The sequence below is a fragment of the Pelophylax lessonae genome, assembly GCF_965119305.1.
Source record: "Pelophylax lessonae genome assembly, contig: HAP1_SCAFFOLD_269, whole genome shotgun sequence".
In the NCBI taxonomy this organism is placed as follows: Eukaryota; Metazoa; Chordata; class Amphibia; order Anura; family Ranidae; genus Pelophylax; species Pelophylax lessonae.
Window position 1 is genome coordinate 172,316 of NW_028120071.1, and position 27,641 is coordinate 199,956.

Sequence of the window (27,641 nt, forward strand, 5' to 3'; positions counted from 1 at the left end):
TTAATTTTGAAGATCTCACCTTTTCCACCAATGACCCTCTCACCTCATTAGTCTATTGTAGAATTACTACATCTATACTAACAATGTCACGCTTACCCCTAATGCAGGTGGTCAGACACTATAGCTGGCTTCTGTGTTCTTCGCCTATAGCAGCCTCCTTTCCCATAAGGCAAGTGGGCCTACCAGTACTCAGTTGCCCCCAGGACTTAAACACAATGCTATGGTGCCTGGCCACCACACCAGGGCAGGAACTAACTAAACACAGCAACCAGGTACTTGCATTTGGCAGACAGGCAGAGTTCAGAGAGTAGTCGATATCCGAATTAAGGCCTTTAACAAGGGAATCCAAACAGCAGAGTCGGGCAGACGAACAGAGAGCTTGGAGCACGTGTTACAAATGCAATATAACAAGCATGAGACTGCAGGCTTGGCTGGCTTCAATCAGGTTTGGTCTCCACCCAGAGACTGACCACATCAGTCACTTTGCAGATAGACAGAAAGAATGCATCACAGCCAAAACCAGGATGCTGGAATGAGGAGCAAGAGCACAACTGTCAGTAACCATAAACCAGGCAGAGACAGAAAATGCAGTTAAAATCACACCTTTAATGTAATATCAAAAATAACACAGAACAGGAACGTAGTAAAAACAGAAGCCAGGGTTTGGAAGCCAGAACAAGTAATCAAACAAGCCGGGATCAGAAATCAGCATTGTCAGAAGCCAAAAATCAGGATCAGAAATCAGAAGAGACGTCATCCAGGGCAAGTCATAACAGGAACACAGCAGAGACACGCTAGAGATGTTGACCAGGCAACGACACGGAGGAAATGAGCAAGGCAGTTTAAATAGCAAAAAGGGACTGGCTGCAGGCTGGACTAATGAGGCAGGTAATGGTAACCAGGTGAGTCCCTGTGGAAACAATGAGTGGCTGGTAATTACCCGACAGCTAAGCAGCCTCTGTGCACTGAGTAGAGAGCTGCTATTAATAGCAGAAGCCCAGCCCTGACAACAACACACTCCTCACAAACTGATTATACTACTTTTATTAGTGGGGGGGGGGGTGTATTTAGGGAGTATTGGAATATGTATGTCTTTATTTTTTAGGATTCAAATAAGACGGAAGAGGAAAAAATTACATTTGTAGTAATTATCCGGAATTGTTTTTTTTTTTCATAATAATCCCAGTCTCAGATATTCATCCTGAAATGTGATCAGTAAAGTCTCCGGAGTACACGGAGATCACAGGAATATGATGAGTCCTGACAAAGCCCAAAGACAAAGTTCATGCTTAATTTTAGAAGAGGTGGGACGCACCCAGGAGAAATGATTCTTTGTGTGCAGAAACCTCACACAGTGTCCCCCACAGCTCCTCCTCCCAATGTCCCTCTAATCAGAGTCAGGGAATCCTATGACATGACACTGATCACACAACTCTTCCTTCCAATATCCCTCCAATCAGAGTCAGAATATACTATGACATGACACTGACCACACAGCTCCTCCTTCCAATGTCCCTCCAATCAGAGTCAGAATATCCTATGACATGACACTGACCACACAACTCCTCCTTCCAATGTTCCTCCTATCAGGGTCAGAGAATCCTATGACCCAGAGACATAACTAGAACCTTCAGGGCCCCAGTGCAAGAAATCATAAAGGAGCAGGACCTGGATAGGAAGGCAGTGAGGGCGACACATAGAGGAACAAATCCCCTCCTTTTTCCTCCTGCAGCCGCTGAATGCCTATAGGAGGGAGAAGAGGAGAACTCGGCTTTTAGCAGCTGCAGGAGAAAAATTCCTTCCCCCCGCTCCCTTATCCAGGTGTACAGGGGAAACACATGGGCCATTGCAATTGTGACCCCTTTAGTTATGCCCCTGGGATTAGTGGCAGCGGTGGTGGTGGGGGATGGGATCAGTGGCAGCAGTGGTGGTTGGGTGGGGATGGAAACAGTGGCAGCTGTGGTGGTGGGGGATGGGATGATTGGCAACTGTGTTGGAGTGGGAGATGGAATGGGATAAGTGGCATTGGTGGTGGGATGGGATAAGAGGAAGCAATGGTGGAGGGGATGGGATGAGTAGTAGCGGTAGAGGACAGAATGGAATGAGTGGCAGGGGTGGTGGTATGGAATGAGATAAGTGATGGTGGTTGGGGGGGGGGTGGTTTGGGATCAGTGGCAGTGGTGGTGGTGGGGGGTCGGATGAGTGGCAGCAGTGGGGGGATGGGATGAGTGGCAGCGGTGAGGGGGGCTGGGATGAGGGGCAGTGGTGAGGAAGGCATGGGATCAGTGGCAAGTGTGGTGGTTGGGGGGATGAAATGGGATGTGTGGTAGCAGTGGTGGGGGGGATGGATTCAGTGGCAGCAGTGGAGGATTCTGGGAATGTCATTTGATTTTACTATTTGTGTTCAAATCTAGAGTTTTCCTCCTGTGAAGTCTGGAGATCATATGACCATCACATTGCCCCCACCTCCCTCCCTGATAGAATAGAGAAATAAAAAGAAGATTCTAGAAGTCACCAGAGATCATCAAGTTGCTGACAGGAGAGGTGAGCGGTGCTGGGAAGGACATCATGATGGAGAATCAGCCGCCCCTCACATCACCGGGTAAGAGGAGACTTTATTGTAAAGGAGAGAGCAGTACGGAGGGTCCACCTAGATCCCCCATCATCTGATAAACACATAGAAACAATGTATTCAGTCAGTGTGTGTGTTTCCTACAGATGGATCCAGTAATGGGAGCCCACCAGAGAGATGTCCCCGTCCTCTGTATTCCCAGGATTCCACACAGGAAGGTCACACCATCCCTCACCTTCATCAGGTACATGAGGAACAATCACTGATAGTATCATTGGGATCTGTACATTATCTGCATTGTTACCATTGATGTCATTTTTATTATATATTCAGAGTGGAAACCTGAGAGATTCTAAAGTTGAGGTTAAAGAAGAGATAAAAGAGGAGGATGGGGTGATGGAGGAGTCAGAGTTTCTAAAAGAATACAAAGATCTGTATCAGGACACCATGGTGGAGTCATCCAGCTACAGAAACCCACCAGAGAGATGTCCCCGTCCTCTGTATTCCCGGGATTCCACACAGGAAGGTCACATCATCCCTCCATGTTACAAGGTTGGTGAGACAGAGATTATAAAACACAGACTCATGGAGACAATGTGTGGATTTTTATGTGATGTCACAATAATAAATCTTATATTTTACAGATGATATTCTTTTATTTTCTTGATTTAGAGTGGAGATCCAATCGATATAGAATTTGAGGTTAAAGCAGAAGAAGAAGAGACGTATGTGAGGGATGATCAGCAGTCTATGGAGGAGGATGGAATAACGGGGACATTTATAGAGGAGGACACTCCTACAGAGATCAGCACAGGTGGGTCATTAACACTAAATACATTCCTCCATCCATACTGCTCACTGATTGGTCCAGTGTAGGGCGGGGACTGGGTGATATCAGCCTGTAATACCCTGGTCACTTTCCTGAGCTGTGTTCCCCGTCCTGTATTCCTGTATTTCTCTGGGATAATCTTCCTTTTCTGTGCTGCCGACACGATTTATGTCTCTAGACTGGATTTATGGAGATTCTGGGGTTCAGCTGGCAGTAAAATGTTGATGTTAAAATGTTGATGTTAATGTTGGATCTTCTGCCCCATGTCCGGGTCTACCAAGATCACTGACAGAGGAATTCTCCCGCGGTTACTTGCTCTGTTATTTGCTGACTGTGCCGGGTGGTGGGATATGTCTGTACAGTATAGTCTCACACCCAAGTCACTGAGTGCAGTCTCGGGAGATGGGAGGAAGCGGTGTGGGACCTCTGCAACTGCTTATTGAACCCAAATATTATGACTCCTGACCCCTGCACTATATACTCTATGTTGTACATTACATTCTCCTGACCCCTGCACTATATACTCTATGTTGTACATTACATACTCCTGACCCCTGCACTATATACTCTATGTTGTACATTACATAATCCTGACTTCTGCTCTCTCCCCTCTACCCACTGCTATATATACACATAATATGGATTCTCTTTTGTTACTCCCATTTCCTACCAGCTGAACATTTTATATCTGATGATTTGATTGGAGGACAGACTTTTACATGTTGATAATAATGTGATAACATCCTCCAACTTTGGAACCCTAAACAGAAAGTGATAATGAGGGAGGAGTCAGTAACCCAATGATGGTGGTCTTCAGGATCAGTCCAGTCTTCATCTTGGTTGTTCTCCCCCATCCTCACTCTCTGACCTCTGGTGGGGCTCAGCCCCGCTGTTATTCATGACTAAATCATGGACTTAATAAGGAAGTGCGGGACTTCTTGTGTTGGGAAGATGGCAATAAGTGAAAGAAGGGGAGGGGACACTCGTCCTATAACCCCCTCATCACTGTCACTCCTATAAAAGACAGTTTTCATTGTTTCCTCACTCTCTGACTAAGGTCCATAAATAAAGAAATTAACTGGTAGGAGATCAGAGGACCCATTTACTAGTTACCTTGTGGGGGGAATTGTAAGATCCTCAGAGACAAAGCTGCCTGATGTGGGCGGAGTCCTGATTTAGGGAAACCAATCTGCTGATGTCTACTTATAATCTTTGTATTTCTATTTTAGTACATGGACGGGAGATGAGGAAAACCTCAGAGGATTGTCTCACTTTGTCTCCAGACTGTAAAGTAGAAGATGAGGACATCACACAGTATAGTCCAGGAGAAAACCCGGCTACCTCAAATGTCCATCCAGCACCACACAGTGTAGATGGACCATCGTATTCCTCTTATCCTGAGGAACCTCAGACTGTGGGGGATGGTGCTGTCCTTTTAACAGATAAGAGGTTCTCCTGTACTGAGTGTGGGAAGTGTTTCCATTTAAAATACAAGCTTAATGTGCATAAAAGATCTCACACTGGTGAGAAGCCATATTCCTGTCCTGAGTGCGGGAAATGTTTTTCTGAGAAGTCCACTCTTTCCACACATCAGAGATTTCACACTGGGGAGAAGCCGTATTCCTGTCCTGAGTGCGGGAAATGTTTTGCACGGAAGTCCAATCTTTCCACACATCAGAGATTGCACAAGGGTGAGAAGCTGTATTCCTGTCCTGAGTGCGGAAAATGTTTTGCACGGAAGTCCAATCTTTCCACACATCAGAGATTGCACAAGGGTGAGAAGCCGTATTCCTGTCCTGAGTGCGGGAAATGTTTTTCAGAGAAGTCCACTCTTTCCATTCATCAGAGATTGCACACTGGTGAGAAGCCGTATTCCTGTCCTGAGTGCGGGAAATGTTTTGCACAGACGTCCGCTCTTTCCAAACATCAGAGATCGCACACTGGTGAGAAGCTGTATTCCTGTCCTGAGTGCGGGAAATGTTTTTCAGAGAAGTCCACTCTTTCCACACATCAGAGATTGCACACTGGTGAGATGCTGTATTCCTGTCCTGAGTGTGGGAAATGTTTTTCAGTGAAGTCCAAGCTTTCCATACATCAGAGATTGCACACTGGTGAGAAGCCGTATTCCTGTCCTGAGTGTGGGAAATGTTTTTCAGTGAAGTCCAAGCTTTCCATACATCAGAGATTGCACACTGGTGAGAAGCCGTATTCCTGTCCTGAGTGCGGGAAATGTTTTTCAGATAAGTCCAATCTTTCCACACATCAGAGATTCCACAAAGGTGAGAAACCGTATTTCTGTCCTGAGTGCGGTAAATGTTTTTCACAGAAGTCTGATCTTTTCATACATCAGAGAGTGCACACTGGTGAGAAGCCGTATTCCTGTCCTGAGTGTGGGAAATGTTTTTCAGTGAAGTCCAAGCTTTCCATACATCAGAGATTGCACACTGGTGAGAAGCCATATTCCTGTCCTGAGTGCGGGAAATGTTTTTCAGATAAGTCCAATCTTTCCACACATCAGAGATTCCACAAAGGTGAGAAGCCGTATTTCTGTCCTGAGTGCAGGAAATGTTTTTCACAGAAGTCTGATCTTTCCAAACATCAGAGATCGCACACTGGTGAGAAGCCGTATTCCTGTCCTGAGTGAGGGAAATGTTCCTCACTGAAGTTCTGTCTTCCTGTACATCAGGGGTCCCACACAACCCTGGAGGTGTATTAGTGCCTTGAGTGAGGGAAATGTCTTCTATATGAATGTTGGTGGACATGTGGGGAAGAAGCACACCCTGATATACACCTCCGATATACTCCATGGCTGATCTTCATCATGTAAGAAACACTTCATAAGGAGATCAGAGACCACCAAAGGATTTGGATGAAGTGTTGTACCGTGTTGGCCATTGATAGCAGAATAAAAATGGAGTCCTTACCTTTCATTGGCTGAGTACATTTTGCGCAGGAAGATTTCACAAACACTTACAGATCTGGTTGTTATAAATGTGTTGATGAAATGTGACCCGCATTCCCCCAGTCATGGTGAATTGGGATTTCCTATAATGGTCAGTTCCATCTAGTGGCCATAATGTGCTTTCCTTGCAGATGTCCATGGCAGCATACATTTGGGTAGCCCCACCCTTGTTCCTCCCCCCATAAGACCCCACCCCCATAAATGTTCAGGATAAGCCAAAGGCTGCGTTCCTTTTTTGTCCTCACTTATAGGACTATTTTTGTATGAGGTTTTCCTACCTATTGGAAGTATTGGTGGGCTCTGGTGCTGGGCAGCTGTGCGGGATGTCAGGAGCTTACTTTCATATACAGAAGTCTTCCAGGATGTTCCGAGTGGTCATTGAGTCCCCAGCTATCAGCAGGGTGGTGTTATGGCACACACATGTAGAGGATCCATGCCTGGAGAGTGGGCCCTGCCATCGGCAGCCATTTGCATTGGCTGGGAGCCCAGCTGTTAGCGGGTGGCCATTAAGTGTTAGACATGTGAAATTCGTTTCGGTGCAAATACAAATTCCGACAAATTTTTGTTTATTCCTAGATTCGGATGTATCCAAATCTCCAAATGAAATTGTAATTTCATTGAGATCTGTTAAAACTTGTTTTGTTTATTTATTTTCCAACAAATTCCAACTTTTCGGATTGATTCGAATTCGGATCAGTCAAAAAAAACGATCGACCGATGCAAATTCTGTGTGAAGAAATAGCTGGTTGTTAAGGAGCAAGCCGGGAAGTCGGCTGCCCGCATCCGTACCAACCATGACTCATCATCGGGCTTCTCCACTGATAGATGAATAGAAATTGCCCGGCAATAGAAAAAAATTGCCCCCCCCCCTCAGTCCATACCAGGCCCTTCGGGTCTATATTAAAAAAAAAAAAAAACAGCGTGGGTTCTCCCCTAAAATCCATACCAGACCATTTTATCCTGGCAGGTCAGGAAAGTAGGAGGGACGAGTGAGGCCCCCTCCATCCTTTACCATACCAGGCCACATGTGCTCAACATGGGGGGGTGGGTGCTTTGGGGAAGCTCTGCCCCCCCACCCCACCCCAAAGCACCTTGTCCCCATGTTGATTGGGACAAAGGCCTCTTCCCCACAACCATGGCCTGTGTTTGTGAGGGTCTGCAGGCAGGGGGCTTGTGGTAATCTGAAAGCCCCTTTTACCAAGGGGCCCCCAGATCCTGCCCCCCCATGTGAAGGAGTATCAAGACCATAGTACTTGTACCTATTCAAAAAGTAAGAAAAAACACACACAAAATTTTTGAAAAATCCTTTATTATAAAATAACTACTGCAGGCTCCTCCTCCATTTTACATTCTTACATAGGTAAGGGGCGGGGTCACCTGTCTACGTCACCTGGTGGCACTGCCCCCTTCTGACCTCATGGACCAGTGCATGCTAGGTCCCTGACGTCAGAAGGGGCGTGGTCTCCAGGTGATGTAGACAGGTGACCCCGTCCCTTACCTATATAAAAGATGTGAAACGGGGAGCCTGCAGTAGGCAAAGGGCCTCCATGACGGTGAGAGCGTCTTTTTTATTTTATTTTTTTGGGTGCGGAGGGCGTTGTGATTGATGACGGATTTACATCGGGGAGGCTGGATTTTATTTTTTCATAAAGGTCTTTTCCAAAATTGTGTGTGTATTTTTATTACTTTTTGACACTTTTTTGGTGAATAGGTTCAGGTACTATGGTCCACTGCCTGCAGACCCCCACAACCACAGGTCACGGTTGTGGGGAAGAGGCCCTTGTCCCCATCAACTTGGAGACAAGGTGCCTTGGGGTGGGGGGGGGGCAGAGCTGGCACAAAACACCCACCACCACCCCATGGTGAGGACATGTGGCCTTGTATGGGTTGGAAGGGGGGGCGCTCGCTTATCCCCCTTTTCCTGACTTGCCAAACTGCATGTTCAGGTTAAGAATCTGGTATGGATTTTGGAGGGACCCCACTGCATTTATTTTTTTACATTTTGGCATGGGCCTGATATAGACTGGGGGGGGGACCCCACGTCATTTTTTTTCATGAGAGTCCCAACATCCTATCTGTTCAGAGAAATGGGAACTTACAGATGTTCACAAGGAACCACTGTCATATGTGTGGACTTTAAGGGCACAGCATGAGACAGATAACAACTACATGGATTTATCCTAAAATAACATTTATTGATTTATCTAAATCCACATCTCCATAAAATGAGGAAACTGGCCCCAAACTGAGCTCAGCTCACACACAGGAGATCAATGTCTCCTACTAATTTCACTCATGTACATCATACATATATAAGGATAAGTTGGTATATATCATAAGGTTCGTGTAGGTATAGATATTTCCTCTCTTCACTTAGATGTAACATTTAGTGACGACCATGTACTTTATTACTGAATATATCTTATTACTATTATAACAATCTCCTTACTATATGGATTTTTTTGTCTCAGCTTTTTTTTGTATACATGTCTGCATCATATTTGTTACTGTTGTCAACATTTGTAACAATTACTGTATGTATAATAAATGACTATGTTCAGATTCTATTTTTGTATATCTTAGTTGGTGATCTGCCTCATTTAAAGTCCCACGACCTCTGTTTGCATTAACCAATAGGGATGGAGGCACGTCACTGTGTTTGCTTTGGATCATATTCCTCTATCTTCGTCTGTTCACTGGTCAACGCGTTTCAAACAAGGCTTCTTCAGGACTATGAAGATGTGCAGACAGTTTTTTCTTAAAATGAACAGACTCGATATTAGTGTTTCATAAACATAGAACATAATCTGTATTTATGTACATCATAATAAATACAAACATGGCTTACTAGCACACGGCCTTCCTTCTATCCCCCAACAAATTAACCCAACCTGGGGCGGACACAGGGGGGAAAAATCAGGCCAAAATGTGTTGTGTATCTATAGGTATCTGTCCTGAAGATCCTATGTACAAGATAAAATATACAGTATCTCACAAAAGTAAGTACACCCCTCACATTTTTGTAAATATTTTATTATATCTTTTCATGTGACAACACTGAAGAAATTACACTTTGCTACAATGTAAAGTAGTGAGTGTACAGCTTGTATAACAGTGTAAATTTGCTGTCCCCTCAAATTAACTCAACACACAGCCATTAATGTCTAAACCGCTGGCAACAAAAGTGAGTACACCCCTAAGGGAAAATGTCCACATTAGGCCCAATTAGCTATTTTCTCCCCAGTGTCATGTGACTCATTAGTGTTACAAGGTCTCAGGTGTGAATGGGGAGCAGGTGTGGTAAATTTGGTGTTATCGCTCTCACTCTCTCATACTGATCACTGGAAGTTCAACATGGCACCTCATGGCAAAGAACTCTCTGAGGATTTGATAAAAAGAATTGTTGCTCTACGTAAAGATGGCCTAAGCTTTAAGAAGATTGCCAAGACCCTGAAACTGAGCTGCAACACAGTGGCCCAGACCATACAGCGGTTTAACTGGACAGGTTCCTCTCAGAACAGAAAACAACAATATCTCTCCTGCGCTCAAGTGGTATGCAGGAAGGTGAATCTTCTAGGCGGTTTTATGACACAAAAGAAGTGGTCTTGCTGCCCCCCTCAGGACCAAGGGTATCCAAAAGGCACTACAAGAAAACAACAAGAGAAGGGCGCACCGTGGTAATGCACAAGGTCGGTGCGCCCTTCTCTTGTTGTTTTCTTCCACTCAGAACAGGCCTGTCGTGGAAATGAATAGGGTTTGGAGCATGAAAACCCGATTCAGTGCGCTCAAGATTATTACGCACCAAGCTCCATTAATAGCTTGTACTGAAAAGTACAATTGTACCGCTCTTTTGTGTAACGGTTTACCAAGCGCTGGTAGCAAAGAAATGAACAGACACGCTTGCTGTAGTCAATCCGATGCTCTCTGGAGGGTCCCTCTGAGTAAACTGCCCTCTTCCAGGACACATCAGGTTTATTTAACAAAAGGGAGTTACAGGGAGTGGCTTCAAAACCACCAATCACAGAACAAGTATACATTCAAAAAAACACAATAGAAACTGGAGTACATGCCCATGAATGGACACAAGCGAACAAAGGGCTCAACTGCCACAAGGGGCACATGGCTTTTCATTGTTCATTCATGTCAATCCAAAAACATGAGTCCATTACTTGTTAGTGGGTCTTCATCAAACATGATTCACATATAAAGCATTTTTGATAGTGACCATTCTATTTGTTCCAGTTAATGAGGTTTTATCTGCATAAGATAATAGCAGCAGCCCCTCAGTCACACCGATCGAATGTGACTAAAAGGAGCTATCTATTTATCTTGGTAAAATGCTAAGAATTTCCATATCACAGACATATCTCAGCAGCACAGGGCCCCGAACTGCAGACATAGATCTGTGCGATGGACTCTCTCTGCTACTAGTATTGTGCCTTCTCATCCAATGGAAGATTTTCACCAACAAGTCTTTCCTGCAATGACAGTTAAAGCGACAATCACTGTAAATGGCGATTATCGGTAAAACTGACACTAGGAGACATTATGACTATTTAACTAAAGAAATGTCTATCAAAATTTCCACAACAGCCCCTCCTCTTTGTCATATGCTCCCATGTGTCCCTTGATGAATCTTCTTCTTCTAAATAAACAGAACAGTTCTTCTCACAATAAAACAATCCATTTCAAAAAGTTTATAAAAAGAAAAAGATAACGGGTAAAAACAATCCATCGAAAGGAAACAACACTTGGGTTCCGTTCTTTGGGAGATGACTTCAGAGGGAGGGCATGAGATGATGGGATGCGTTGACCAGCGGTCGGGCTGGGGTCTTTGGCGTCGAATGCAGGGGCGGAATCTTGGGGCGTCTCGTCTCAGCAAGCAGGATGAGGTCATCTGCTCGGGCTTTGGTGACTCGGTCGACCAGACAACAGGATCATATAGGAGGAGTAGAAACAAGAACAACATAAGTATATATACTTCTATTTTCTTCAACCAAGATCCAATGGAGAACAAAAAAAATACTCAAAACCTCCCAAAGCAATAAAATGATTCCAACCCTCGCTAGCTATAGCTCTGCCTTGCAATGAAGTTACCATATCCATATGGGCTTGGACCTTATCACTGGTGTTTGCTATACCGGAACAGCAGTCTTCCCCTATGAATTCACAGAAACCCCCCTTGGAAGCTAAAAGAAAATCTAGTACCATTTTCTCCTACAGTAAAAACACTCGGAGTTTCATTGGTGAGATGACTGCTATACCTGTCCCACAGGTTGTAGATCCTACGAATCTAGTTCCGGTGCCAAAACTAAAGTTAAAGCCCAGCCGTGGACTACCTGATTGTCCCGATACCCAAATTGTATTGACCAGAAAAGAACAGGAGCCAGAGCTAACATAAAAACTAAAATTGATGTTACCCTCTAGGAATGTGTCATTAAATTCTGTGGACAGAGTGATTGAACGGAACCCGCCATTGGACACCATGAACTCCCAGGTTCGCCAGAATTTCCACCAGGACTGCGAGGCCGCCCTCAACCGGCAGGTCAACCTGGAGCTGTACGCATCCTACGTGTACCTGTCTATGTCTTATTACTTTGATCATGACGATGTGGCATTGAGGAACTTTGCAAAATATTTTCTGCACCAATCCCATGAAGAACGTGAGCATGCAGAGAAACTTATGAAGATGCAGAACCAACGTGGAGGGAGGATATTTTTGCAGGATGTGAAGAAGCCAGACCGTGATGAGTGGGGCAGTGGTTTGGAGGCTCTTGAATGTGCTCTGCAGCTGGAGAAAAATGTCAACCAGTCCCTTTTGGATCTGCACAAATTGGCTACAGATCGCAATGACCCTCATCTTTGTGACTTCTTGGAAACCCATTACTTGGATGAGCAAGTGAAATCCATAAAGGAGATTGGTGATCATGTGACCAACCTGCGCAAGATGGGAGCCCCACAAAATGGCATGGCTGAATACCTCTTTGACAAACACACACTAGGGGAGTCCCATGACTGAGATTTGTCCTGCTTCCTGCCCTCTATCTGTTATGTTTTATTTGTGAAATCTTTATTCCCATTTCTCTGCTATATTTTTGACACTAATAAAATTGTACAAGGTGAAAAAAAAAAAAAATTCTGTGGACAAGTGTCTCTCGGTTGTCTTCATGATGATACGAATGTCTGCCATTGCTGGGGTGTAATAGCTAGGTTTGGAGCACACCCAGCCATTAGACCTGTTTGCCGTCTTGGTCAGCTGAAAATGCATTACCCTTGCTAAAACACACTTGCTAAATATGTAAATAAAAATTATACTCCTCATCATCATTCTTGGATGGAGTTGAGCAGCTTTTTGCAGTGGCTGGCATGGATCCAGAGCCTCAAGGGAGTCGGCGTTGTCAGCTGAACCTGGTAATACCTCAGAATACCTCCGCTCCAATCCCGTCCTTTGACGTTTCCTCACAACGACTCAGTCACCTGGTTGGACAGAATGTACACCGGTTATCGTGTCAGGGTTCGGCAGAGACTCCCAAACCCTATGATGGACCTTTTGGAGCTCCCTTTGCCAGGACTGCACCCACCCCGTCAGCTGAGAATGTAAAAATTACAACTGCTGAGGAAAGTACAATCCATTCTCTGGTTGACTCACAAACAAAACCTTCTAGGGTGATAACCCATGGGGCATTCCTGATGGGGTAAAGAGAAATGAAAAAACATTTGAGCCATGGCCCTTTCTATTCAGCCGTTCAACCTTACCGCTACTTTGAATCCCTTAAGCGCCTTACGTACCTCTGCAAAGATCTGCCCAGTGCAGTGTGATCCGCGATCTGACTTGATCATTCCCGGCAGTTCCCCCCCCTGCAACAAACTATCTCAGACAGGATCTTTTTCGTGGTGGCAGTGGCAATGGCATTGTGAACGGGCCAAGCCTCTGGCCACCCAGAAAACATATCCAGACAGACCAAGACACGCTCGTCTGTTCTTTGGCAAAGTGATATAGTCTATCTGGATGCGCTGAAAGGGATATTCCGGTTTGGGTGAGTGCTTTCTCGGTACCATTACCGTTTTCAGCTGCGGTAGAAAAGCCAGGGCCAATCCAATGCTCCTCCACCTATGCACACATAACCAGCTTTGTCTGATGCCCAGGGTAATGAGCCAAGTGGGCCATCATTGGAAAAACCGATCTGGGTAAACACCATTTACCATCAAGACCCCAGATGTCGTCTGGACCCTGTGTAGCCCTAAGGCTGTCCATCTCCTCTTTTCCGGCATTTCCACTTTGAACTACAGTTTACTAAATTCCTCTAGCGGCACGTCAGGGGGGATGGATAGCATCAGGGTCTCTGCCCCAGGGCTCAGAGCACCTTCCTTAGCAGCTCTATCTGCCAAGGCATTTCCATTGGCTTCCATAGTGGTCTCAGTAGTATGAGCCTTTACCTTCAGAATGGTTATCTCGTGTGGCAAACAGAAGGCAATGAACAGCTCTATAAACCCCACACATTTCACCGACCTCCCCAAACTAGTCAAGAACCCTCTTGCCTTCCAGACAGGACCACAATAATGTGCCAACCCAAAAAGCGTATCTCAAATCTGTATAGAAATTGATCCTCTGATCTCGGTCTTACAATCTGGGGTGTAGTACCTGGAACCATCTACAAAAAGGTAAGCGTCTGGAATGGGGGTCTCAGCTGATTGCCAATCCATCAAAGAAAGACAATTGTGTTGTTCCTACTAAAGTTAGAAATTGATGAGAGAGAGAGAGAAAGAGAAAAAGAAAGAGAGAGAGCGAGATAAAGTTTTGAAAATTACCATTTTTCTGCATGACCTTCTCCCCCTTCTCTTCCTCCTTAACAGGAAGAAGAGACGCAGGGTTCAAAAATAGTGCATCGTTTAAGGTTACGAGGTCTTTGGGGGTCCTCCAGTGTCTGTATTCTCTTAGTGGTTGGATGTTGGGTACCCAGAGAAATGCAATGACCTAAAAAAAAACAAGCTTCTCCTTGCAGAACTGGCCTAGCCTGCAATAGAGAGGTTCAGTCTTTGTAAAGACACTATCTGGCCTGTGAGACCTACAGTGGGAGTTGTCTCCCCTGGAAGGGGAACCTTGCCTCTAGGGTCTTGAGATCTTAGAACCGTGTTGGCTGCATTGGTGTCAGTGAGGCAAGGGAGGGCCTATTTTAATTACTCTAGGATGTGAGCTTACACCGGTTTACCAACGCCCTATGATAAGTCATAGTCGTTTCTGACCATACCTACCTTTAAAATTTCCGGGTCCTCCGGAAAAAATTGCCACTTACCCCACGGACCAGCCAGGTAAGTCGGACAATTATTCCTGATGTACCCTTACTTTCCACATCCATAGCAGACCTGTTAAAAGAACTTCTAGTTTGCCACAGAGTTAGAAAGAGAGGGCTCAGCTGTTATGACAGGCTGTTGAGAGATAGAGACACTGTGAGGTGGGAGGGTGTTACAAGTATCGAGGTCTGCACTGTGAGCTGAAGAAAATGGAGATTAAAGTGCAGAGACAGTAGAGTCGATAACAAGCCGTGAATCAGGAGACAGTGACAGGTTCAGTGTCAGCGGATCTGGCTCATCTCGGTAAAGTTAGCCCAGGAAGAGCTTCCTCCACTTCTCTCACCAGATCGCTGGACTCGGCTATCTCATCAGGCCAAGTGTACATAATGCGGTTCTTCCGGACTGAAACCGCCTCATGCACGCCTTGCTGATTGACCATAATAGATCTCTGAAGCCACCATTGCGCTACGCTTAGCATCTTTGTTGCCTGGAGCCTAGTCCTAAATTTTATAATGAACTCCTCCCATCTCCAGACATCAAAAACAAAGGGATGCACCAACTGTTTCCCTTGGTTATGCCACTTCCTGAGGGGTCTCATGGCCCGAGCCCCAAACTCAGACTTCATGTACCTCGAAAGTTGTTTGGCTAATTTAGGGGGCCTGCGTTTCCCCCCCTTGCACGGACGAAACCATTGCCCATGACGATTCAAATCGCTCCTTTGCACCTGGTTTAGGAGCAACACTGCCAGGTGCCAACTTTGACAGTGTTGGCCTGCTTCCGGTCTCCAACTATTTTACACGGCCCTCTGCCGATCAGCTAGAAGACCTCAACCCGGTGACTTCATACAGCTATACAGCTCATCAACCCCCACTCGCTCCCCAGCTCCGATTATTTTACACAGCCAAATGTGGGGCGGGTTTCGGTATCTACTCCTCACACGTTGAAGGCTGAAACGAGCTTGTCGCAATTACCCGTTTCATGTAGACGGCTCAAAGTACACATGTTCGTTTTGACCTAACCCGTGCAGTCAAACAACCCCGAAGGCACAATGAAAGTCCTCCCTATACAAACCTTGGCTTCAGTCTATTCCTTGATGTTGCATTAAAAATTAAATTGAGATGCCGGTTACTGATTGCACACTGGAAGGTATAACCTCTCTACCTAAAATCCAACCTGCAGTACCGAAAACTACCTCTGTGAGAAACAACCGCTACTCAGCACAAAACAAACCTGAAAACTGAATCCAATAAAAGAATGGATCAGTCACAATCCACAATGTAGTCTATCATTGGGAAAAAAACTTAGTTACAACAAAAATGAGACAAAATACAGCACAAAAAACAGCTTAAACAAAAAAACTTAGAAAACACAATAGTTACCCCTAAAAACAGACATAAAAAAACAAAACACTGATGGGTTGGATATGCATATGCTAAATATGAACAAAAAAAGATGAACAAAGCTAGCTAGAAAAACAACCGCAATGGTCTTGTAATTAAAAAAAATCTTCCTAGATGTTGAATTTCAATTAAAATGAAGAAACGCCACTTTAAACTGAAATACAGTGCAAAAATAACATACCAAAACAGAGGAAAATGTTTAAAATAACCAAAAAAGAGAAAAAAATGTTTAACAAAAACAGAGAAAAATGTTTTGTTAAAGCTCAAAATAGCATCTCAGCCACATGGGCTTTAACACCATTTAACAAAATGGTAATGTGGGAGTCCCAAAAATGGCTGCCACACAAGTTGCATCACAAAATGGCCGCCAAGCACATGGTCGGCACAAAACAAAGAGTTTGAGCAAACGTGTTTCTTGGTATACGACAAAGAGGTACAAAAAAACAAGAAAAACAGGATTTACGATCAGCCGTATTCAGAATATAGACAATAGCTATCCTCATGGAATGCTGATTTTAGGCTGTTAAAAAGGGGGTGATGGTGCGCTTCAAGGATGAATTACAATATTAAATTATTATAAAATTATATATAAGTGTTGGTGTCGTAATTGTTAGATGGGACTTTTTTACTCTATTGAATAATTAGGTGAATTTCATTTTCCCATTAAGTTATAAATGTGCTTCAATACAAATTATGATAAAGCATTTCATTTAAAACGTGATGAAATCAATCTCTAAAGTGCTTGGTGCTTCAAATTATATCTCTTTCAAAATATAATAAAATATTGACAATTTGTGTGATTAAAAAAGTCCACTTAAAATAATCAAAGATTGTCCAATCAAACAAAAGTGTGTCTTCAATCCAAATATAAACGATCCAAAAAAGTGCTTCCGTGCAAATAAAATGCTGTGACTAATTTCCTCCACCAGGTGTCACTTCTATGTGCTCTAAATTCTCACCTCAAATAAAGAAATAAAATGCCTGTGTTTGTGTGCCTTTCCCTCTAGCGTGGTTCCTTATGGCTCCTGGGACCTTCCTAGGGGGTCCTGTGTATGTTCCCGATCCTTGGTAAAACTCTGGGGTTCCTTATTTGGGACTCCTTGTATCCCGGGCTCTCTGTTTACTACCACCACCTCAGGGGCTCATTAAATAAAGAGGGCCATCATGGTGCAGTATTATAAACCGTTTATTCCAAAAATAAAGTATTGCACTTACAATTAACCATCACCCCCTTTTTAATTGATTCTTAGACTGGTTTATAGTGTCAGTATTGTGGTGCAGCATTAAGGAGTGATTAAAATTCCCAGGATAGCGCAGGAACCATTTATACATATACATCTGATTTTAGGCTGTGCAACACAATCTGCCACTTAAAACTGAAACGCAGTACAAAACCGTCTGCTCAATGCTCAATTCAAACGTCAGCGTCTAAAACAACCACCAGTTTCACTAATAGAAGAGTTCCTGCCAAAAACCAATTCCAGCACACACACAAACCAATCTGCTGCCCAAACCAACATCGATCGATAATCTATTGCTATCCTATTGAACGAAACTGATATTACAACAGAGATGTTACAAGGAAATATTTTACACATATATCACAACCCCAGGATGTATTAACTGGAAACCTTGTATACAAGGTATTCTCTCTCAGCGAGGAGCGATCAGGGGTGTCAGGCTGCAATCGGAGCCGCCTGCCCACTGCATTTGCTTCCCAGCTGATGAGCGGGGGCAGGAGTCTCCTGTATCGCTACGTTGGTTTGCCCGGGAGCGGCTGCCTGCCCCAGTATAAATGCGGACGGTCGTAAAGCAGTTAAAAACCACCCCAAAACATGCCAAACCCCCCTACTGACCCACCAATAACCCCAATCACCCGCCACACAGGAGCGATCTCAGACGGTAACACTTGCTGACTGATGGCGTCCTGAGCTGTCATCCGCTATATAAAGGAAGGGGTGGGGATAGTGGTGATTGTGACGGAACCGTCCTACACTCCACTTGAGTGCTTCCGTCAGTATACTGCTTCCTCCAGTCTGAACATAGATATCAGATATTACATCCACATATTGCAACCAAGAACTAGATGGGACTTGTTTAGCTGCAAAACTGGAACTGTTTATTGAACAAGAATACAGGCTTTTTATACACTACACACTCAGGTAAGGCTGATCACATTATCATATGCAAACACAACTGTATACAGAAATATAACTAACACTAAAAACATTAGGCTAATTAGCAACCTGGACAATCAGGGATCTTATTCCGGATCAGACTTGCTGGCATTGAGCTCACACAATACACATTATTACAAGTGTAAACACAACCCCCAATAGTTTGCTAGCAGACAATAGGTGTGTTAATTAGCACAATTACCAATACAAACAGTGATCTCCCCGCTCCTCAGACTAGTAAGCAACAGACTATAACAAAAGACCTACTTACAATAAACACATTATTGCAGGGGACCCCCGTGGTTTGAGTGGATTACATTACCATCTACGGTCATTGCTAGTTTGAGGCATAGAGGCCCCATATATGGAACCTCCAGCTCCCAGAGTCTGTGTGTTTTGGGGAAACATGAACATGAATCAGAAACAAGACCACTTCACTGATCCCCCAGGCATACACCTTTCAAAGAGCAGCGTTCCCTTAAATACCAGGGCCCATAGTCATTGGGTAAGAGCCCATGTCCCAGCTAGGTCTGTCACAGTGACATCATTGCCCATGTAAAGCTACCGCAGTGAAGGCCGCTTAAAGATACTGTACCCCAATGGTTGCCCTGACCCTGAAAATCTTCCAACCCCTCTGACACACTGGGTTCAGACATTTCTTACTGTAACCCAATGGTTGCCCTGACCCTGCAAGTCTCCCGACCCCTCTGACGCCCTGAGTTCAGACATTTCTTACTGTAACCCAATGGTTGCCCTGACCCTGCAAGTCCCCTGACCTCTCTGACACTCTGGGTTCAGACATTTCTTACTGTATTCCAATGGTGGCCCTGACCCTGCAAGTCTCCCAACCTTTCTGACACTCTGGGTTTGGACATTTCTTACTGTACCCAAATGGTGGCCCTGACCCTGTAAGTCTCCCAACCCCTCTGACATCCTGGGTTCAGACATTTTTTTACTGTACCCCAATGGCTGCCCTGAGCCTGCAAGTCTCCCAACCCCTCTGACACCCTAAGTTCAGACAATTCTTACTGTAGCCCAATGGTTGCCCTGACCCTGCACGTCTTCCAACTTCTCTGACACCCTGGGTTCAGACATTTCTGACTGTACCCCAATGGCTGCCCTGACCCTGCAAGTCTCCCAACTCCTCTGACACCCTGGGTTCAGACATTTCTTACTGTACCCCATTGGCTGCCCTGACCCTGCAAGTCTCCCAACCCCTCTGACACCCTGGGTTCAGACATTTCTTACTGTAGCCCAATGGTTGTCTTAACCCTGCAAATCCCCCCAACCCCTCTGACACCCTGGGTTCAGACATTTCTTACTGTACCCCATTGGCTGCCCTGACCCTGCAAGTCTCCCAACCCCTCTGACACCCTGGTTCAGACATTTCTTACTGTAGCCCAATGGTTGTCTTAACCCTGCAAGTCCCCCCAACCCCTCTGACACCCTGGGTTCAGACATTTCTTACTCTATCCCAATGGTGGCCCTGACCCTGCAAGTTTCCTGACCTGACACCCTGGGTTCAGACATTTCTTACTGTACCCCAATGATTGCCCTTACCTTGCAAGTCTCCCAACCCCTCTGACATCCTGGGTTCAGACATTTTTTACAGTACGCCAATGGTTGCCCTGACCCTGCAAGTCTCCCGACCCTCTTGTCACCCTGGGTTCAGACATTTCTTACTGTACACCAATGGTGGCCCTGACCCTGCAAGTCTCCCAAACCCTCTGACATCCTGGGTTCAGACATTTTTTTATTGTACCCAAATGGCTGCCCTGAGCCTGCAAGTCTCCCAACCCCTCTGACACCCTGGGTTCAGACATTTCTTACTGTAGCCCAATGTTTGCCCTGACCCTGCAAGTCTCGTGACCCCTCTGTTATCCTGGGTTCAGACATTTCTTACTGTACCCCCTAGTTGTCCTGACCCTACAAGTCTCCTGACCCCTCTGACACCCTGGGTTCAGACTTTTCTTACTGTACCCCTGTTGTGCGTTACACATTCGAGAATATTATTCTGAATGAAGTATGAATTCTTTTTAATTGATTAATTTCTTTTTAACAGCATATACCAATCTTAGTGAACACAGACTACAGTAGGGAATATATATATTTATTCATAAGACATGTATTCACAATAAATAGATATGGGTGACACAAAAATATAATCTCACATAAAATACAAACTTAATGATAACGCTAGTTGAATCAATTTGGCTCAGCAATACAAATCAAAGGACAGGATTACTTTTTCCCCAGAAGGAGTAAAAACCATATATTAAGAGTTCTATATATCAGACAAAATTGTCTGCGAATTGCGTAGCCAACAGTCACTCCGCTGCAGTTGGAGTGAGAACAGACCATGCAAAACGTGACACTAATTCGCTAATATAGCGCTAAACCAAGAATGGAAAAATGTTATAAAAACAAAAATAATATTTAGAGAAAAATCTACAATGGCTGTTACAACTGGGAAGGTAATCTAAATATCCTGAGCATACGATTATAGCATACAAGGAAACAAAAATCAAAGAATCAATAATGCATAATTACCATTTCAAAATGGCTGCTGGCTTAAAATGATCGTTTACCGGAGTCCTAAGATGGCTGCCTTTCCCAAAATGGTAGCTGGTTAGGGGAGAGCTTGCGTCTGGCGTCCTTAAAGTTTTTCAGAGTGTCAGGTGTAAAATGAAGGTGAAGTAAGATGGAGTATGATGAGTGTGTATGGGTGGATGTGTGTGTCTCTATGTCTCGTCTGGGTTCCTTTATATATTGTATAGGACAAAAAGGCCATAAAAATTACAATGAGTGGAACCCAGAAGGTGGAACTTCTTCCCATTAGTTGGGGTAAATAACCATTAACTGGTTGAGTAATTATGCAATACCTCTACTAACCACCATGTATGTCAGGGAGCAAAAATCTTTGATAGAAGTTACTACATTCATTTATAGTAATAAAAAAAAATGAGATTCTGTCCATATTCTCACTGTGCCGGCATGGCCATCTGATATTTCTGTAATATCTCTTTGAAAAGGTTCAGTCCTGGTAATGCCATTTAATGAGTATGCATATTAATACCATATATATATATCTATATATTATACCTGTATATATATAGCTTAATTAAGAATAAGTGACTTACTTATAGATTATCTAAATTGATACACAATACTCTGGGATTATAATTGTTTGACACATGTGATGTATTCAATCAGAAGGTTATCTACTAGAGAATTATTATGTTAGTAAATAATATAATCATGACATGGTCTGGGATCTACAATATGAAGTAATCTAATTTAATCATCAGCTACTATCTAACTGATATAATATAATCTTCAATGGAGGATTGTCCATATAGCCATCATTTCCACATCCCCTCTTGGTATATGATGGAACAAGGAGGTTGTAGATGCTTATGATTATATTAAATTTATTTAAAAATACAGTTGGAATAGGTCTAAGTTAATTACCAGAAAATTAACCAGAAACTTTCTTCCCATGGCTCCTCTGTTGTTTGTTTTTCCATAGTTGAAACAATGGTGTGTTAGTTAGGTAATCCATGATACAGCTGTCCTTGGGGAACCTGTTAGGATCTGCTATTGTATGGAAAATAACTCATGGCCAGGACACAATGTTTTATGGCTTCTTCAAATATATTCTCTTTTCAAGACCATAGAATATAGTCGTTATCTCCAGGGTTAGTCAACAACGGCTTACGACTTTTTAACAACGAACAATGGAAACTACAAACCGGAGCCTTTTATTGAGTTTCTAGTGAAGGCCATGAATTGAACTTTGTCTCTGAGGTCATGCAGTTCATAATTCTTCACATGCAATATGAAAAATATGCCTATTTCTTACCATAGTTCTGACAAGCCCCTACCCTGATCATTGGTATTTTTAGATATTTATTGCTGGCTGGACTATATATAATCTCTGTGCGCCAATATCTCCTTCCTCCATTATCAGATACACAGGATCTCCATCTTCCCTACTAATAGAACGGCGATCTACCTTGTTTACATTGGTGGACAACTGTTCTGCCTCTCTCGGGAATGATTGCGGGTACCAACAGACACGGCATCCGCCAGGCCCACTGATTGGCTCCTGCTGTGTCCAGCGGAAGCTGGGTGCTGGTGGTGCGTGTGCACACCGCAGACCCGGAAAAGCAGATGACTTACAGGTATGTGATTCTGTGCTCAATGGCTGCCCTACCGCAGTACATGTATGTGGGGTAGTCAGAGAAAAAAGTCTCCCTGATAAAGAGACTATGACCTGGTGGATTACATGCGGAACTCCTGGGCCCAGCTGAGGACATTTAGGGCCTCCTGGGCCTCCTGTGCCCAGATGAGGACATTTAGGGCCTCCTGTGCCCAGCTGAGGACATTTAGGGCCTCCTGTGCCCAGCGGAGGACATTTAGGGCCCTAGGATTGAAGATGTGGTGGATGTCTCCTTTTGGTTTGGGAACTGTGATAAGAGTAGAACTCCTGGAACTCTTCTGGCCCCAGACCTGGAAATGCAGATGACGTACAGGTACGTGATTCTGCGCCGAACGGCCACCCTGCTGCAGTGCATGTACATGAACATGAAAACGGAGCCTCTAATATAAGTGTTAATTCTTTTACGTTTGAAACGTACATAAGGAGTGAAACATTTCCCGCACTCTGAACATGAAATAGGACGCTCGCCCGTATGAACTTTCTGGTTTCTGCGAAATAAACCTTTGCTTGGAAAACATTTCCCACACTCATAACATTAAAAAGGCGCTCACCTGTGTGTAAGTAGGTGTTCTTTCTTAGTGAAACATTTTCCACACTCTGCACATGAATAAAGACACTCGCCTCTATGAACTTTCTGGTGTCTAACAGGTAAACGTTTGAGCGCAAAACAATTCCCGCACTCTGAACATGAATAGGGAGGCTCACCTATGTGTATTCTCTAAAGGCTAGGAAAGTTTCCTTTACTATTAAAACATTTCCCACACTCTGAACATGAATAGGAAGGCTCACCTGTGTGTATTCTCTAAAGGCTAAGAAGGTTTCCTTTATTATTAAAAAATTTCCCGCACTTTAAACATTAACAGGGAAGCTCTCCCCTGTGGATTCTCTGATGGCGAAGAAGGTTTCCTTTACGATTAAAACATTTCCCGCACTCTGAACATGAATAAGGACGCTCACCTGTGTGTATTCTCTGATGCAAAAGAAGAGTTCCTTTATCATTGAAACATTTCCCGCACTCTGAACATGAATAGGGACGCTCACCTGTGTGTATTCTCTGATGCCTAAGAAGGTTTTTTTTATGATTAAAACATTTCCCGCACTCTGAACATGAATAGGGATGCTCACCTGTGTGTATTCTCTGATGGATAAGAAGGTGTCCTTTATGAATAAAATATTTCCCACACTCTAAACATAAATAGGGACGCTCACCTGTGTGTATTCTCTGATGCAAATGAAGAGTTCCTTTCTCATTGAAACATTTCCCGCACTCTGAACATGAATAGGGACGCTCACCTGTGTGTATTCTCTGATGCTTAAGAAGGTTGTTTTTATCATTAAAACATTTCCCGCACTCTGAACATGAATAGGGATGCTCACCTGTGTGTATTCTCTGGTGACTAAGAAGGTGTCCTTTATGAATAAAACATTTCCCGCACTCTAAACATAAATAGGGACGCTCACCCGTGTGTTTTCTCTGATGTCTAAGAAGGCTTACTTTACGATTAAAACATTTCCCGCACTCTGAACATGAATAGGGACGCTCACCCGTGTGTTTTCTCTGATGTATAAGAAGGCTTACTTTTTGATTAAAACATTTCCCGCACTCTGAACATGAATAGGGATGCTCTACTGTGTGTATTCTCTGATGCCTAAGAAGGTTTCCTTTATCATTAAAACTTTTCCCGCACTCTGAACATGAATAGGGATGCACACCTGTGTGTATTCTCTGATGGGTAAGAAGGTGTCCTTTACGAATAAAAGATTTCCCGCACTCTGAACAAGAATAGGGACGCTCACCTGTGTGTATTCTCTGATGGCTAAGAAGGTTTCTTTTATCATTAAAATATTTCCCGCACTCTGAACATGAATAGGGACGCTCTACTGTGTGTATTCTCCGGTGACTAAGAAGGCTTTCTTTACGAATAAAACCTTTCCCGCACTCTGAACATGAAAGGGGAAGCTCCCCTGTGTGTATTCTCTGGTGCCTAAGAAAGGTTCCTTTCTGTTTAACCACTTGCCGACCGCCGCACGACTATCTACGTGGGCGGTCAGCCCCTCACAGGCAAAGTGACGTAGGTCTACGTCGCTCGCCTGTGAGGGTTTAGGGAGCGAGCGCGCGCCGCCGGAGGCGCGCTCCCGCTCCCGCGTGGTCACGGACCCCCCCGCGCGTGTGACCGGCGGACCCGATCACCGCCGGCCACTCTGCGATCGGCGGGGGAGAGGGAGAAAGTCAGGCAGCTTGTGTAAACAAGCTGCCTGTCATTCTCCTCTCTGTATGAGAGATGATCACATGGATCTACTATGTAGATCCATTGATCACTCTGCATACAGTTGAAGCCCCAGCCAATCACAGTTAGAATCACGCCCCTAGGGACACACACAGCCCCTCCCTCTCAAATAAAGTTAACCCCTTCACTACCAGTGTATTTTTACAGTAACAGTGCATATATATAGCACTGATTACTGTAGAAATGTCACTGGTAACCCCAAAAGTGTCAAAAATGTCAGTCAAGGGTCCGATCTGTCCGCCGCATTGTCGCAGTACCGCAAAAAAAAAAAATCGCAGATCGCCGCCATTACGCGTTAAAAAAAAAAACAACAAAAATGACAAAAATCTTTCCCTTTGTTAGTAAACGCAATAACTTTTGCGCAAACCAATCAAAATACGCTTTTTGCGATTTTTTTTACCAAACATAGGTAGCATAAAACAAATTGGCCGAAAATATTAAAAAATTTTGATTTTTACATTTATTTTTGGGGGAATTTCATATAAAAAAAAGGGAAAAATATTGCTATTTTTGCAAAATTTACGCTCTTTTTTTGTTTATAGCGCGTGATCAAAAAATCGCACAGGTGATCAAATACCGCCAAAAGAAAGCTCTGTTTGTGGGAAAAAAAGGACGCCAAATTCGTTTAGGTACAGCGTCGCACGACCGCGCAATTGTCCGTTAAAGTCACGCAGTGCCGAATCGCAAAATACCCCCTGGTCAGGAAGGGGGTAAAATCTTCCGGGGCTTAAGTGGTTAAAACATTTCCCACACTCTGAACATGAGAATGAATTCTCTCCTGTATGGTATAAAGAAGATTCCCTGAGATGAGATGGTTTCCCGCACCCGTCGGCACTGTCAGATATTAGAGGACTATGTGAAGTATCAGGAGATTCCAATGATCTCCTCCAATGGTGAGGTCTGTCATGTATATTATGAGGAACGGGATTTACTTCTGGAGAAGATGCCATGTCATTATCTTCTGTAGTCACATCTTCCTCCGATGTCCTTCTATTCCCACCACAGAGTCCGTCTGTCAGAAGACAAGAAAAATTACCAAGAGTTTTCCACACTCATATACACTGCTCAACACTTTATAATCAGAGTATAGCATCAAGTCAGGGAAACTCCTGGGATATTCATCTGCTCAGTCAAGTAGCAGAGGGGGTTGTTACCAACAGGTGCACTAGATGGGCAACAATGAGACGACCTCCAAAACAGGAATGGTTTTACAGGTGGAGGCCACTGACATTTTCCCTACTCATCTTTTCTGAGTGTTTTTTTCTTTTAAATCAGAAAAAGTTTTATTATAAAGAAAGAAAAGTCCATTCCATTCGGTACACAATATTTCCGCTTTGTACAGTCATAGACACAGCGATCGTAACCTTCATATATAGTCACTCCTGCATGTTTCCATTCACCACCTCCACTGACTCCACCCCCTCCCCCAACATCTCACTGACTCCACCCACTCCCCCAACATCTCCTTGGCCTGCGCCTTATCCCGTTCCCTCCTGTTTATTCATTCCTAGGACTCATCCTACAGGAGTTAGGGAGAGTGGGATGAAGAGTCAAGTTCAAAGTGGTGGTTGCCAGCGGCAACGGATGGACTTTTGTTGGGACTGTAATCTGCTCTCAAGAAATGTGCAGGAGAGTTAGAGAAGAAGAGTTGCATCACGCTATACAAATGCTTAACAGTGAATGATGCAAGTGTGGACGGAGAAAATGACGGCCTAGGGCACGTGGATCGGTGTGTCGGGGGCCATGTTTGTGCCAGTGCTATAGAGAAAAATGTTGACCGTGCAATTAATGACAGCGGGACACTTTTCCAAGACAGTATGGCGAGAGTTGTCGGTACAAATGCTATGAAGAAGAATGTCGGCCATGCAATGTCTGACAGTGGGACAATTCTCCGAAATAGCAAAGGGGGTCAGTTGGCCTGGAGAGATGGAGGTACAACTGAGGCCCAGGTACAGACAAGGATGGCGGATGCGTGTGGATTGAAGACCACGATCTGCTTTACAGTGATTTTCATGCTGGCTGAGCTGAGTTGGAGCGGCAATGAAAAGGTTACTGTACCGCGCTGGAAAGCGTGCGCTGGAGAGATCTGCCTAGCAGGAGGAGCCACCGCCAAAGAGTCAGCTAATCTGGAGTTGTGGGCGGAGACGTCCCCCACGCACAGCCAATCTGGAAAGAGGAAGGGAGCCTATAAATTACATTTGCTTTTGGGTGGGGCTGAGAGGGAGACACGTGTGTGGAGGAGCAAGATGGCGAATGCCGGAGTGAGCCGGAATGCGGAGGCTATCCCACGTGTTGGCGGAGATCCTGCAGAGCAGACCGGAATGTCGACTTCGACCCTGTGGGACACTGGGGTACGATTGGTGCCCGATGGAAGACTGGCGTTGTGTACCGGAGCAGGTGTGGAACACTTGGGCCTGGTATGTATTCAATGCCTAAATGTTACCATGCGGATGCAAGTGTGTGGCCAGTGCGGGCACTGTGGCAATCTGCTGCTGCTGGCGGAGAAGAGTGAAGGTCAGCCCAGGAGACTGAATGTGACATGGGAGACCGGGGTCACTCGTGCTCTGTTAGGAAGAGTAGTGCTCAGGGTGCTGATGGAACTGGGCTCAGTAACATCTGCCATCGCTACAGAGTGCCACATGAGAGAAACCTGTACTTCCGAGGCTGTGTGCATGCAGGTAGTGAGGGCCGGGCAGCGGCCACCTGATGTACAGAAGACTGCAGTGGCAGACACCAGGTCTGCTCTAACAAAGGCAAAGGGGAGTCGATGGCCTGCGGTGACCAGGGCTGTGAGTGTGAGCAGCGAGGAAGAGGCCGGGGTTATTGATGTGGGGTCTCCTAGTTTCCAGCATCGCTACGGATCCTTGGAGGAGGGGATCGATGTCTGGAAATCAGAGGA

The 27,641-nt window shown here is 44.6% G+C and overlaps 4 protein-coding genes across 4 annotated transcripts in view; 3 read left to right on the plus strand and 1 right to left on the minus strand.

Annotated features, from left to right (window-relative positions):
* Window positions 1-27,641, plus strand: part of LOC309543617 (uncharacterized protein) — a gene marked incomplete at both ends in the record, with an annotated part of 248,485 nt that overhangs the window by 171,481 nt on the left and 49,363 nt on the right. Inside the window, 1 exon segment of the mRNA XM_082276074.1 lies at window positions 2,906-3,124. Coding sequence (XP_082132200.1) covers window positions 2,906-3,124 — 219 coding nt within the window.
* LOC309543613 (uncharacterized protein) lies at window positions 3,665-5,768 on the plus strand (the record flags this gene model as incomplete). The annotated part of the gene is made up of 3 exons (XM_082276070.1): window positions 3,665-3,757; window positions 5,269-5,710; window positions 5,752-5,768. The coding sequence occupies 3 exons, from the start codon at window positions 3,665-3,667 to the stop codon at window positions 5,766-5,768; spliced, it is 552 nt and encodes a 183-aa protein (XP_082132196.1).
* LOC309543619 (ferritin heavy chain, oocyte isoform-like) lies at window positions 11,810-12,499 on the plus strand. Its single transcript, XM_082276076.1, has one exon. The coding sequence runs from the start codon at window positions 11,849-11,851 to the stop codon at window positions 12,380-12,382; it is 534 nt and encodes a 177-aa protein (XP_082132202.1). The 5' UTR covers window positions 11,810-11,848; the 3' UTR covers window positions 12,383-12,499.
* Window positions 23,311-27,365, minus strand: LOC309543614 (uncharacterized protein; the record flags this gene model as incomplete). Its single annotated transcript, XM_082276071.1, has 2 exons — window positions 23,311-24,432; window positions 27,300-27,365. The coding sequence occupies 2 exons, from the start codon at window positions 27,363-27,365 to the stop codon at window positions 23,311-23,313; spliced, it is 1,188 nt and encodes a 395-aa protein (XP_082132197.1).

Bases quoted from the DNA above. Each gene is read 5' to 3' on its own strand.
- LOC309543619 (XM_082276076.1), top strand. From the start codon at position 11,849: ATGAACTCCCAGGTTCGCCAGAATTTCCACCAGGACTGCGAGGCCGCC.